The sequence below is a fragment of the Chaetodon trifascialis genome, chromosome 21, assembly GCF_039877785.1.
Source record: "Chaetodon trifascialis isolate fChaTrf1 chromosome 21, fChaTrf1.hap1, whole genome shotgun sequence".
NCBI lineage: Eukaryota > Metazoa > Chordata > Actinopteri > Chaetodontiformes > Chaetodontidae > Chaetodon > Chaetodon trifascialis.
In genome coordinates, this window is record NC_092076.1 from 20,232,844 (window position 1) to 20,247,919 (window position 15,076).

Below are 15,076 nucleotides of genomic sequence, written 5' to 3' on the forward strand. Positions count from 1 at the left end.
CTGGTTGTTGTTTTCTTTTTTAACCAATCACTTCTGCAAGTACAAGTCAAATTCTCTCACTGACCCATCCTATTGGATGTTTTTTCCCCCTGTTTGGTGCATGCCAGGCGCATGTCAGGTGCCCGCTGATAGATAACAACAAGGCAAGCTAACGTTCACATGTTGTCCTAGGTAGCTAGTTTAAAGACGAAAGAAACTACTTTAGCTGCTGCTGGCCACTCAAAGATGAGTGCCTTATTTTCACCAGCATATCTGGTGGGAAGGAAGAGGAGAGATGAAATTTCCTCTTATATTCCATCCGAAAAAAGAGGAGGAGTCTTGTTAAAAACAATCTCCACCCCAATCAGGAGGGTTCACGGCTTTTATCAGTCAACAATGACCTCACTGTCTGGTCCTGCACTTCAGCCACCGCCTGACTAACTGGTATCACTCATGCACACAAACCCTCTGCCCCACACTCACCCTCACCCTCGCCCACTACATGTTTCACCCACACCATACACACCTGTCCATCAGTAACCCCCTCTCTGCCACCAAAAACTCAGGACATTCACACCAGAACCATCACTTCACACAGACATTTAAAACCCAGGAATATTTTTAGACCCACCACTGTTTTTAACATTCCCTTAAAACACCATGATGAGCACACACTCAGCACAGATATCAAATTCGCTGAGTGCTGAATGTGCACTCTCTTTTAAACAAATCTTTCATCATAAATGATTTAATTTTAGACAAAAATCTAGATGGCATTCTCCTTACAGAGACATGGCTTGGCACCGATGCATCTGCTGTTCTGCTCTGCTGTGGAACCCATGAGATCAAGTGTGGGGTTCCCCATGGGTCAATTTTAGGTCCAACTCTTTTTAATCTTTACATGTTACCCCTCGGGGATGTCATCGGGAGGCACGGCATCAGCTTCCATAGTTATGCTGATGATACACAATTGTACATTGCCGTGTCTCCTGATGACACACGGCCAATTGATACCCTTTTTAACTGCATTTTAGACATCAAATCATGGATGGCAGAAAATTTCCTTCAGCTCAACCAGGACAAAACAGAGGTCTTAGTCACTGGTCCTGAAGGCCAGAGAGAGAAACTTTTACCAAAACTACAAGATCTTAAACCAACACATTCTGTAAAAAGTCTGGGTGTGATTTTTGACTCTGAGCTTACTTTTATTCCACACATCAAAAACCTAACAAAGATAGGTTTTTACCATCTTAAGAATATAGCCAGAGTCCGCCTGTTTCTCTCTCAGGCCAGCACAGAGGTGCTGATGCATGCTCTCTTGTCGCTTAGATTACTGTAATGCCCTGCTTTCTGGTCTTCCCAAAAAGAGTATCTCCAATCTTCAATTATTACAGAATTCAGCCACACAAGTGCTGACGAGGACCACCAGTTTTAAAATTGCTGCATTGGCTTTTGGCTTTTTAAATGTCTTAACTGTCTCCTTCTTATTTATCTGACCTACTTTTACCCTATCAACCCTCGCGGACCCTGACGTCCTCTGGCACTGGCCTCTTAACTATACCAAAAGTAAGAGCTAAAACACACGGCTTTTAGTTATTATGGCCCCTAATTGTGGAACAGTCTGCTGGAGAACCTCAGTACCGCAGAGACTGCTGATGTTTTTACAAGACCCACCTTTTTAATCAGGCTTTCAATTGATTTGTTTGACTTATCTTATTCCTTTAATCAGGCTTCTTATCGTATTTAATTTTTATTTGTATCTTATTTTAGTTGCATGTTTTAACAACATGTTTAATTACTATTTATTTTATTTTATTTTATTTTATTTTATTTTATTTTATTTTATTTTATTTTATGTCTTAGTCCTTTGGTTTTTAGCTCCAGTGTTTCCTCATGGGGGCCCTTGGTTTTTAGTTGCAGTGTTTCCTCATGGGGGCCCCCACACTGGGAGCTGCTTTTGGTCTACTGATGGGGGCACTGCCGAGGGGACGTCTCTGGCCTGGATGACTGGAGGCCTCTGCACCTTAGTGTGGGGCCTCCTGTCTGCCTGCGTCGGGGTGGTCTCAGACGGCACTCCCTAGTCATGGGCCGGGGGCCCTCTCAGTGGGGATGGCCCCCAAAGGTGGCTTATTCCTTGCCTTGTCTGTATGGGTGTGTGCGCGGTTGTGTGTGTGCGTGCGTGCGTGTGTGCGTGTGTGTCTCTGAGTCTGTGTCTCTATATGTCTCTGTATGTTTTTATGGGGGCGGGAGGGCTGGGTTTTCTTCTTTGTTGTTATTAGCTTCAGTGAGGCTCTTTGTGTTGCTTTTAAGTATGAAAAGGGCCATATAAATAAAGTTTGATTTGATTTGATTATATGATTTAGTTTATATGATAAGTACGGTAAGTCAGTAACACATTCTTAGCATACTGACTAAATACATGGTTCAAAATCCATTACAGTATCATGAAATTGAGAAAATTATGACTGAAACATTTGACTAAAATTAAACAAAAACTGGATTTCACAAACTAAACCTTGACGAAAACAAAATAAAAGACTAAAATGTGACTTAAAGCTGCAGTATGTAAGATCGAGAAGAGAGCAGACTTAGCCTGAAAATTTGAACCAACACACCAATAATGCCACCCCCTCCCTCTTCGCTGCACCCATGACCTGCCTCCAAGCCCCTCCTCCCTGCGGCATCTGCGCAGCTGCTGTGACAACCAGTAAAGTTAGCCTTAGCATTAGAAACAAGCTAACTCTGCCCAGCCACTACATCACAGTCAATAACATACCGTACACGCTGCGGAGTGTTACTCTAACAATCACCATATTAGCTTTATGGTTATTTGTTGTCTTAGCCGTATATGCTGTTGTTGGCAGTGGCGGTATGGGCAATTTCTCCTTTGCGGTGGCTGTTGCTCCGCCATAGCTTTCACTCGCCTCCTGACGCCACTCACAGAACTGTTTGACTGAGCGGCAGCCAGCAGCAGGAGCAGAGGGAGGGGGCGGTTTGCAGCTTGTGTGAGTAGTGATTGATAGATGTCAGACACTCCCTCAGATGCTCCTCTGGCTCTGATTGGTTGTTTTGTGTCGGGCGCAGTGGATGCTTGCAAGTCACAGTAGGAGCAGTAGGTGGGACCAATGGAGCCATTCTTTTTTCACAGATTACATGTTTCATGTACTGCTGCCTGTGCATAGGGACAGTTTTAGCAAATATGACAAGAAAGTACTTTTATACAAGTTACATACTGCAGCTTTAAACCAACTGCAATTTTCAATGACGCGACTAAGACTAAAACTAATATTATTTTTAGTGAGTGACTAAGACTAAAACAAAATTTTAATTTGGCTGTTGCTAATTATTGATCGCAGTGAAATGCCAGACACTGTGGAAACCTGCCTGTGAGGTATTGGTGATGTGAGCGAACGACTCTGCCGGTTTATGAAAGTCCACTTACCCGGCGGTGCGCGGCTGGTGCACAGAGTTGACCAGGTCTGGGGTGGCGAGCTTTCAACGCACTTTTGCGCCGCGGGCGCAGACCGAAATGGGACGAAAATCCAAATGCACTGGCTGATTATGCTGACACCTCCCCCTACTGCGCCGCAACACCCATCCTGGCGCACCTCTGTATGCCTTGGTTTACCAAAATACCAAGTGCGCCGTGCACCTGCCTGCGCTGCACGAAAATACCACTGTGCGGGGTGCACAGCCTGTGCCGCACCGGCGGAGTCGAGAATAGAGCCCTTAGTGTGAATGTTTCCAAAAACTATTTGTTTGCCCCATATAGAAAGTGTCTCTTAAATATGATTAAACTTTTTAGCATTTTTTCCAATACTTTGTGTCATTCTTCTGTTGATTTCCCCTCTGCAGGTGTTGCAGGACAGTGACACAGTGAAGCAGGTTCTAGGTCTGGTTCTGGCCTTTGGTAACTTCATGAATGGTGGTAATCGAACCAGAGGCCAAGCTGATGGCTTCACCCTCGACATCCTGCCCAAACTCAAAGATGTCAAGAGCAGTGTGAGTAAAGAGTGCTGGAACATATTAAAATTCTTTTTGGGCTGATTATATTTGTGCATTTTAAAAATCATGTCTTAACATATAGATTTACATTGGCTCTTTATTATGGACATCATCATTTCTATGAGTTATGAACTAATCTTACTCAACTGCTTTATCTAACTATAAAGGAAGGTATCTCTCTCAGTATGCATGACTGATGCTTTGAATTTCTCTATAGCCATTCATCCGACTGACTTCACACTTAAAGGGTACATCACTGAGGACCAGAGGAAGCCCATTGTTGAGTCTGAAGTTGTTTGGATAAGCAGTTATCGAGAAAGCTGAGAGACTTTTGCCTTCACAGCCAAAGACCCCCAGCTGTTCTAGACGCAGCAGTTCAAGATCCATAGTTTTAGGTGTACACGTGCGAGTTTAAATGACAGTCAGTGGCTACATTATACCCAGAGTCACGTAGAGAGAGGATCAGGGTAAAGCTGTTCTCTCAACAGTGTTGGTTAAACCTAACGACACCTCAGCTAATTTGAGTTTTAATGTTAACGTTGTGATAACCCCATGCAGTGGTTAACTTAATGTTACTAAGCTAACGTTAGCTAGCTACCATCAATGAATGTCAGCCTATCTTTTGTAATGCTCTGGAAACAGCTATAGCTAAGGTAGTTGGCAAGCTTCAGCATGAATTCAGCAATTTTATTAATAGTAATGACACATTGCAGATTCCGTTCATTCACTGTTAAATCCAGGTGAAGAACTTCCTAAAGTTGGATTTCAAAACCAGGGCTTTTATTTTCAGTATCTCCAGCAAATGCTGACAACATTTGTTTATAATCACATTTTAATTTCATATTTTGACTTTTTTCTTTTCATGTGTTCAGTGTGTCTTTGGCCTTCACTCAGTCAAGTAAATGTCATTTAACAAAGAAGCAGACACAATGATCATTATTAATAATTGAGGTGTGGTTCATGTTTAGAGAAAACCTCAATAAATGGTCTAAAACTGGGGGTGTATTGTAATATTACTGTGTTGTTAGTAACATTTTTAAAAGGGAAGAAAACTGGTGGTGCATGCATCAAATGCTGTGGCTTCTAGAACTGCAGGGACTCTACAGGTTGGTGATACTGAAAAAGCTGCAAGCAGCAACACTGGACGCCATGAGATTTTTTTTCAGCCTAGTGCATCATATTAATCATACTTTATGTTAAATGTCTGGTGTAAAAGCAGTAGCACAGTGACTGACAGCTCTGTTGATCAGGGATGTGAAAGGTGACAGTCTAGCTACTGGTGGACTTTGGACGATCACCAAAGCCCCTGGGTACTCCTATAATGGTAACAAAAAGCAGCAACAGTGCCTCCTGAATTCCCCCATGGTAGACAAAACTTCATCAACTTCAAGTGCCCTCTTGATGCCCTTCCAGTGGAGTAAACATGATGCAGTGCCATACAGGCTGCCCTACATGCTAGAAAATGAACTGGCCTCAACATGCCTCGAAAAATACTAAAATTCTTAATATTTCCCTGTGTGTTGTTACTACAGAGAAGTAGTTTTACTTAAAAAAAAAAAGTAATCTTATCCAGTGTTTGGAACGGTTTCACCATAAATGCATGAATCCAATGATGCCCTTTTGTTTTTTACTTTTTTGTGCATGACCCTCAGACTGCCTAAGTCTACCGTCATTATCCAAAAACGATGATTTATTAACAAAGTAACAACAGGAAATCAGTTCTTTAGGAACAACAGAAGGAACAAAGTAACAACAGAAATACTCACTGGGCAAAAGTACCAACCAAAAACTCCAAACAGAAAATCACCTTCAATAGGGAAAAAGCCACGACCAAAGTACAACAAAAGGTGACAGAGAACAAACCTAAAGAACTTGAGAAAACTCTCTCTGAAGATTAACTCGTGACGAGGGGCAGATGATCTCAGGCAGCCCATCACAGAAGCAGAGAGAATAATCTGGCACAGGAGACTACGAGAGGGTGGTTTAAGAAGCTGGATGATTAGGCAGAACGAGCTGCAGGTGTGCCAGGAGAATCAGCGCTCCAGGAGATCGCCCCGCCCCTCGACACTCGCACTACAGGAGAGGGAGAGAGAAAATCAGTGGGAGCAAAACCAAAAACACAACAGAAAACAGGACCACAACACAAGGTTCAATTACAGCCATGTCTTTGTTGCAAGTCACATCCCTCCCCCTCATGTTTCCTGTCTCTCTGCATTTCCTGTCCAATAAAGGCAAACAAAGAAAAGATATGGTCTTGTCTAGAGGTTTTTCATTTCAGACATACAGAGTGTAATATTGTCATTAAAACAAGGTATCAAAGAATAGTTGACATTTTAATATTGTATTGGTTTGTATGGTGTGCAGCTGATTACTTTTGCTCACATGGGACTTAACTACTGGAAACTCCACTCCACTCCTGTGAAATTGCCTTGTTTTTCTTTTCTCCATGTGCAGGACAGCATGAAAAGTCTTCTGTCTTACATTGTTGCATACTACCTCAGACACTTCGATGAGGTAAGCTTTTTGTTTATTATACTTCCTACTATACTGTAACTCTTGGGGCTCTATTTTCGACTCCGCCGCCAGCGCGGCGCAGGCTGCGCCGCCGGCGCAGTGGTATTTTCGAGCGGCGCAGGCAGGCGCACGGCGCATTTGGTATTTTGGTAGACCGAGGCGTACAGAGGTGCGCCAGGATGAGCGTTGCGGCGCTGTAGGGGGGAGGTGTCGGCATAATGAGCCGGCGCATCGGAATTTTCGACTATTTGGTCTGCGCCGGCGGCGTAAAAGTGCGCTGAAAGCTCGCCACCTCAGACCTGGTCAACTCTGTGCGCCGGCGGCGCAAGTGGATTTTTGTAAACCGGCGGAGTTGTCTGCTCACGTCACCAACACCTCACAGGCAGGTTTCCACAGTGTCTGGCATTTCACTGCGATCAATTATTAGCAACAGCAGCGATTCAATGCAACTATCTGAGTCAGCACATACAGTCAGACCTAAATTTATATATTTTGATCAGTATCTCATCTGACCACATCGAAAGCGCGTTCGGCACGCTCAACTAGACCGAATGTACACAGGTGAAACAGGGATGTCTGGTGATCTGTGACTCAAATTGCCTGGTGACAAACGTGTATGCCACTTTCCCCGGGTCGGCACATGACTCGTTCATCCGGCGAATTCTAGCATCCCTACAGTCTTTCAGGGGGACACCTCTCTGGATGTGTGGCTGCTAGGTAATAGGCTATCCACTGAAAACGTGATGACGCCATATATTACACCGTCAACAAGACGGCAGCGTGGTTTTAACGGTGTTTTCAGCAGTGCTCGGTCAGTCATCGAACGCTCACTGCGATCAATAATTAGCAACAGCGACGATTCAATGCAACTGTCTGAGTCAGCACATACAAGCGCGTTCGGCACGCGTCATGGTCACTCACCCTGACCGAATGCACACAGGTGAAACAGGGATGCGAACTAATCGGGTAACGTTGCTGTGCCAACCAGAAACAGCCGTGACATCCTACAGAGCATATATACTGCATCTATCTCAGAGCACTCGAGAGACAGAGAGAGACAGACACATGGAAAAACGTAAGTGATGATCGTTGTCCGCTATTACCCACGTCATTTCATTCCAAATACAAATGTTATCATTGTAATGCTTAACGTTATCTACAACGATGGAGTGCATCATTGCTTTGAGGAGGATGAAGAGGAGGCCGAGGATTTACCATTTAAGGACCTCATATTTAGACATCAGAATCAGAATCAGAAATCCTTTATTTATTCCCAAGGGGAAATTGTTTTTGTTGCAGTGCTCCTTACAAGAATAGAATTAGAATAAAATTAGAGAAGAAAGAAAAGAAAGAGAACTATATATATAAAAAGCAAATATAAAAACAAAATATTTATATTGAAAATATAAATATATAAACAAAATATACCACAAAATATAGAACACAATATATACATATATATAGAAACTGAGAAAAATTAAACAGTATATACAAACGGTTGTGCAAAGTAATACAAAGGGATGTCAGGAGACATGAGTGACGTCAGTCTCCTGGAAACTTGCCATGCGCCTCCAGCAGCGTTCTTAAAGGTGAGGCGAGGAGCTGCTGTGATTGGTGAAGATTTGACTCGGCTGTGCCAAACCCACTCCACGCCTTCTCCCCTCCCTCTTTCCGAGTTGCGCCGCTGGGTGGGACTGAAATGAGAAGGAGGAGGAGATGCGCCAGCGGCGCAGCTCACGAAAATACCAAAGTCTGCGCCGCCACGCCCCATCGGCGCAGCGGACCTGACTTTGCGCCGCGCCTGCGCCGCGCCGGCGGAGTCGAAAATAGAGCCCTTGGAGCCTTGGGGCTCCATTTTCGACTCCGCTGCCGGTGCAAAGTCAGGTCCGCTTCGGGTGTACACACACACACACACACACACACACACACACACACACACACACACACACACACACAAATATATTCTCAATATAAATATTTTGTTTTTATATATTCTTTTTATATATATAGTTCTCTCTCTTTTTAATTTTAATTTTTAATTTATTCTAATTCTATTCCTGTAAGGAGCACTGCAACAAAAACAATTTCTCCTCAGGGATAAATAAAGGATTTCTGATTCTGATTCTGATGTCTAAATATGAGGTCCTTAGATGGTAAATCCTCGGCCTCCTCCTCATCCTCCTCAAAGCAATGATGTACTCCATCTTTGTAGATAACATTAAGCATTACTATGATAACATTTGTATTTGGAATGAAATGACGTGGGTAATAACGGACAACGATCATCACTTACGTTTTTTTCCATGTGTCTGTCTCTCTCTGTCTCTTGAGTGCTCTGAGATAGATGCAGTATATATGCTCTGTTGGATGCCACGACTGTTTCTGGTTGGCACAGCGATGTTAATTGATTAGTTTGCATCCCTGTTTCACCTGTGTACACTCGGTCAGGTTGAATGACCATTACGTGTGCCGAACGCGCTTTCGATGTGTTCAGATGAGATACGGATCAAAATATATAAATTTAGGTCTGACTGTATGTGCTGACTCAGATAGTTGCATTGAATTGCGGCTGTTGCTAATTATTGATCGCAGTGAAATATCAGACACTTTGGAAACCTGATTGTGAGGTATTGGGGACATGAGCACACGACTCCGCTGGTTTATGAAAATCTACTTGCCCAGCGGTGTTGACCAGGTCTGAGGTGGCGAGCTTTCAGCGCACTTTTGTGCCCCCGGCGCAGACCGAAATGGACGAAAATCCAAATGCGCCGGCTGATTATGCCGACACCTCCTCCTACTGCACTGCAACGCCCATCCTGGCACACCTCTGTACACCTCGGTTTACCAAAATACCAAGTGTGCCGTGCGCCTGCCTGTGCTGCACGAAAATACCACTGCGCCAGTGGTGCATCCTGCACCGCACTGGCGGCGGAGTCGAAGATAGAGCCCATGGACTTTTATATCTGTCCTTTGCGTATTTTGTCTGTCAGCTCTCATATCATTCTTCCTCTCATACATACCTCATATTCAGAGCTACTAGGAAGAAAAAAGCAAACTCAAGACAACAACCACAGTCTGTCTAATACACATACACATAATCAGACATTCTGTATGTAAATCTTTTCCACCACATTTCCACATCCCTCTAGTGTTGCTTCACACTGCTGTAATGCTCACTTCATATTTATTACATTGGCAGCCATTAAGTTAAAGAAGACGTTTGTGGTGGTCCTAAAAGAGTAACAGATTTCTGATTAACTGTCCTTGTTTGTCATAATGTCAATGTGTGTACGTGTGTCTGCCTGTTTGTACGTCATCAGGATGCTGGTAGAGAGACATGTGTGTACCCACTCCCTGAGCCTCACGACCTGTTCCAGGCTTCACAGATGAAGTTTGAAGACTTTCAGAAAGACCTGACTCGTCTCAGGAAGGACTTGAGAGGTAACACACACACACACACACACACACACACACACACACACACACACACACACACACACACACACACACACACACACACAGTTTACATCATAATTAGCTCAGTCAGTCTGTGGCCTCTGAAAAATCCAGGTTATCCTGAACAACATGTACTCTCACAGATACAAACCAAATACTCATGTCTCCTTCACTGGAGGGGAGGTTATATTGCAATCCTTAATCCCCAATCCAAAGATGCAGCTGCTACCACCTCAGCTGTACCCAGTCCACCATGCATAGCTATCTGCCAGTGTCATTTTTGATATTATCACTGGGGATGCCAAAGTTTAAATTATTTTAAACTATAATGGTTTAAATGGCTCCAGGATGTATGTATCACAATATCATGATTTTATCCTTAAGGCTTTTTACACACAGCATCAAGGTGTCTAACCACCCTTGGTAACTATGTACTGTATTAATGTATTATCTATCTACTTGTATTTTAGATGAAACGTGCTCTTGGCTTGATCTTAATTATTGTCTCCATCATTTCATCAGCATGTACATCAGAAGTGGAAAAGGTGTGCAAGGTTTCAGATGAGGATAACCTGCAGCCTTTTAAAGACAAGATGGAGGAATTCCTTGCACAAGGTAACTGACAAAACAGCCCTTAAGCCTGAGGAAATACTTCCATATTCGACAAATCTACACATAACTCTTTATTTCCAGGGCTAAAATTCAGCACCAATGCAGGTAGTAGTGTGTCCTTTATGTAGGGAGGCAGAAAGTGAGAGTGAGGAGGTTCACATTCTGCCAACTGTAATGAAAAAAAAAAAAAAAAAAAAAAATCTTGTGGCTGTCTTATTGAAGAAACAACAGTGTATCTTTTTGTTGACAGGACACATCCAATTGCAAGTAAGGTTAAACAGTACTATTTGTATTATGAGTTGTTTAACCCCCAAAAGTAGAAAATACATTTTTGTGTGTTTGACATTATGGGCTCTATTTTCGATTCTGCCACCAGTGTGGCGGAGGCGCGATGCAAAGTCAGGTCAAGGGATGTATATCTCCACCACTGAGGCCGATTCGATACGCATCTCGATGCGCAGCCACCGAGAGGATACATCAACAATACACTGAAGCCTCTGTCGATGAGATGCGATGCGATTCGCTCCTGTTCACAATATGATGCGATTCAAAAATGATTTGATGATATGAATTGCTTACATAGAGATTCAGTTCGATATGATATGATCCAGTTCAATACAGTAAGTTGTGGTACGAGAATGTGCCCATATCAGATTTCTTATAGCACAATTCTGCTTTACTCTCTGTATCAATTTGAGAGATGCATGCAATATTTGGTTTGTTTTTACTGAGCAAACTAATAAATCCTATTTTTAAAAAAGACATAATTCAGTATGTATAGACAGAGCATTAAATTTTATTAATAATAAGCAATCCTTACTCCGAATTATGTTCTCTGTCTCTACAATTTTACAAAACGTATAAAACTTCATCACCAGGTTCGTTGTGCTACTGACGTAATTGAGAGCTGCTCGGCATTGTTTGCAGATTGCGTGCGTTTTGTCCAGTTTACCTTCTCGCTTGAAAAACCCGAAATATTGCCACACGTTTGATTTGTGTGTCTTTTTCGGTGCACTGAATATCTCCTTGCTGCTAACGTCGTTCTCGTTTCCCTCTATGTCACAGGTCTCAAACTCATTCCACAAAGGGCCGAGTAGCTGAAGGTTTTCTTTCCAACCAAGCAGCAGCACACCAGACTTGACTCATTTCATTAGATGATCTCAGTCTTCAGACAGCTGATTGGTCAGACTGCATGCCCTTGATTGGTTGGAGGAAAAACCTGCAGCCATGAGTTTGAGACCTGTGCTCTATGTTGTGAACCAAGCTTGCGTCAGTGAAGGAGGAGCGATGGTGCATTCAGGTTGCCTTGGACACGACAGGGCAGGGAATAGTACTAGAACATGAAATAATCGATTTAACCATGGAATTTACCGATGCAGACAGGCTAGAAGAGATGCACCATAAATTCACCCGTAAATTATATCCGATGTACCTTGAATCTACCGGTGCAGTCGCATCACAAACGTTTGTATCGGATCACTGATATGAATCGGTGAATCTCGTCATCCCTAGTCAGGTCCGCTTCGGTGATGGGGCGTGGCGGCGCAGACTTTGGTATTTTCGTGCACTGCGCTGCTGGCGCAACTACTCCCCCTTCTCATCTCAGTCCCACCCAGCGGCTCAACTCGGAAGGAGGGAGGGGAGAAGGCGTGGAGTCAAATTTTCACCAGTCACACCAGCTCCTCGCCTCACCTTTAAAAACGCCACTGGCGAGGCGCATGGCAGGTTTCGAGGATGACTGAGCCCGACCCCTGTGTCTGACGCCCAAACTTCTCCCAGGAGGAGAGTGACGTCACTCATGTCTAAATATGAGGTCCTTAGATGGTAAATCCTCGGCCTCCTGCTCCTCCTCCTCATCTTCCTCAAAGCAATGATGTATTCCATCTTTGTAGATAACGTTAAGCATTACTATGATAACATTTGTATTTGGAATGAAATGACGTGGGTAATAGCTGACAACGATCATCACTTACGTTTTTTCCGTGTGTCTGTCCCTCTCTGTCTCTCGAGTGCTCTGGGATAGATGCTGTATATATACTCTGTAGGATGTCACGGCTATTTCTGGTTGGCACAGCGACGTTAATTGATTAGTTCGCATCCCTGTTTCACCTGTGTACACTCGGTCAGGGTGAGTGACCATTACGCGTGTGGAATGCGCTTTCGATGTGGTCAGATGAGATGCCGATTAAATATATAAATATATATATGTTACGGCCAGACAATGGAGAAGCAGGACCCAGGAGCAAAGTGAAAAGTGAGCAACTTGTGACGAGAGGCAGAAGAACTCGGGAGGCGCTCCACGTGCGGGGATCTGCGAGAATTCTCCAGCACTGGAGATTACCAGAGGGCGGCTTAAGAAGCCAGGTGAATTAGGCAGAACGAGCTGCAGGTGTGCCGGGAGAGCAGCGCTCCAGGAGATCGCTCCGCCCCTTGTCACTCGCACTACCAGAGAGGGAGAGAGAAGATCGGTCGAAGCAAAAAACAGAAAACACAAAATCAGGACCACAACAGTATCCCTCCCTCAAGGGACACCACCTGGCGTCCTACCTGGTTTACCCGGGAACCTGTGATAAAAGTCCCACAGCAGTTGCGGGTCGAGGATGAGGGAGCGTCCTACCCAGGAGTGCTCCTCGGGACCGTAGCCCTCCCAGTCGACCAGATATTGGTAACCGCTACCCCGTCTGCGCACGTCCAGAATCCGGTTAACCGTGTAGGCCGGGTGGCCATCGATGAGACGCGGGGGCGGTGGAGGTGGTACGGGAGACTGGAGGGGGCTCTCTGTGACTGGCTTGAGGAGGGAGATGTGGAAAACAGGGTGGACATTGAGGGAGGCTGGGAGACGGAGGCGAACCGCACTGGGGTTAATGATTTCTTCCACTGGATAGGGTCCGATGTACCTCGGGGAGAGTTTTCGGGATTCCGTCTGGAGGGGGAGGTCCCGGGAGGAAAGCCACACCTGCTGCCCCACTTGGTAACTGGGTGCGGGAACCCGGTGTCGGTCTGCAAGCCGTCGGTTCCGCTCCGCAGTCCTCCCTAGTGCCGCTCTGGTCTCACGCAACACCTGTCGGACCCGGCGAAACTGAGCTTGGATGGAAGGAACTGCAGCGTCGGACTCCTGGCTGGGGAACAAGGGGGGCTGGAAACCGTTGTTAATCATGAATGGTGACAAACCGGTGGCTGAGCTGATGAGCGTGTTGTGGGCGTATTCCACCCAAGGTAGGTGTGTGGCCCAGGAGGACGGGAGGCGGGATGCCACGCAGCACAGGGAAAACTCCAGGCTCTGATTGGCTTGCTCGGTCTGCCCGTTGGACTGTGGGTGGTATCCGGACGAGAGGCTGGAGGAGGTTCCGAGGGCTCGGCAGAAAGCCTTCCATACATACACAATGTCCTGAGGAATTCCGTGCAGCCTGAAAACATGGGTGACTAACAGGTTAGCAGTTTCCAAGACGGTAGGGAGTTTGGGGAGGGGAACAAAATGAACCGCCTTGGAAAAGCGATCAAACACAGTCAGTATGGTATTATTACCTTCGGAGGGGGGCAGACCAGTAACAAAATCCACCGCTATGTGTATGGGCGTGACGGGATGGGCAAAGGCTGCAGGAGACCAGCCGGGGGACGGTGTGAGGATTTGCTGCGCTTGCACACCGTACATGCTGCGATGAAAGTCCGAACATCCGAAGACATGGATGGCCAACAGAAGCACTGCCGGATGAGATCTAGAGTGCGGTGAACCCCCGGATGGCAGGCTATTCTGGACGCATGGCCCCAAGACAACACTGATGACCTGGCGGACTGTGGAACAAACAAGCGGCCCGGTGGACATCCGTCTGGAATGTTTTCTCCCTGAAGAGCCTCTTCTACCTGCCGCTCCACTCGCCAGTGGACTGCTCCTAGGACACACTCGGGGTCCAAGATGGTACCATTGGAGGACTCCCCTCCCTCCAGGGCAAACTGACGGGAGAGCGTGTCCGGCTTGATGTTGTGGGACCCGGGGCGGTAAGTGATGGTGAACTGGAATCGGCCCAAGAACAGCGCCCAGTGGGCCTGCCGTGAGTTCTTGCGGCGGGCGGAGCGGAGGTAAGCCAAATTTTTGTGGTCCGTCCAAACGATGAATGGATGAGCCGCCCCCTCCAGCCAGTGTCTCGACTCTTGCAGGGCCTGAACCACCGCCAGAAGTTCCCGGTTCCCCACATCGTAGTTGCGTTCAGCAGGGGTGAGGCGATGTGAGTAGAAAGCGCAGGGGTGGAGTTTGTTATCTGAGGACTGCCGCTGGGAGAGCACGGCCCCGAGCCCGGAGTCCGAGGTGTCAACCTCGACCACGAACTGCTGCTCAGGATCTGGGTGTACAAGGACAGGAGCGTTAACAAACATGTTTTTTATCTTATCAAAAGCAGCATGCTCAACAGGAGACCAGACAAAAGTTACTTTGGTGGATGTGAGGCGAGTGAGGGGTGCCGCCAGGCGGCTATAGTTTCTTACGAATCTCCTGTAGAAATTGACGAACCCCAAG

General features: G+C 45.7%; 2 protein-coding genes across 2 annotated transcripts in view; one reads left to right on the plus strand and one right to left on the minus strand.

The window, feature by feature from the left end:
• Positions 1–15,076, minus strand: part of adgra1a (adhesion G protein-coupled receptor A1a) — a 339,338-nt gene that overhangs the window by 248,054 nt on the left and 76,208 nt on the right. The gene's annotated exons all lie outside the window — the stretch shown is intronic.
• Positions 1–15,076, plus strand: part of fmn2b (formin 2b) — a 41,917-nt gene that overhangs the window by 17,475 nt on the left and 9,366 nt on the right. Inside the window, exons 13-16 of the mRNA XM_070990860.1 lie at positions 3,835–3,981; positions 6,439–6,498; positions 9,819–9,939; positions 10,477–10,569. Coding sequence (XP_070846961.1) covers positions 3,835–3,981; positions 6,439–6,498; positions 9,819–9,939; positions 10,477–10,569 — 421 coding nt within the window. The remainder of the gene's footprint in view (positions 1–3,834; positions 3,982–6,438; positions 6,499–9,818; positions 9,940–10,476; positions 10,570–15,076) is intronic.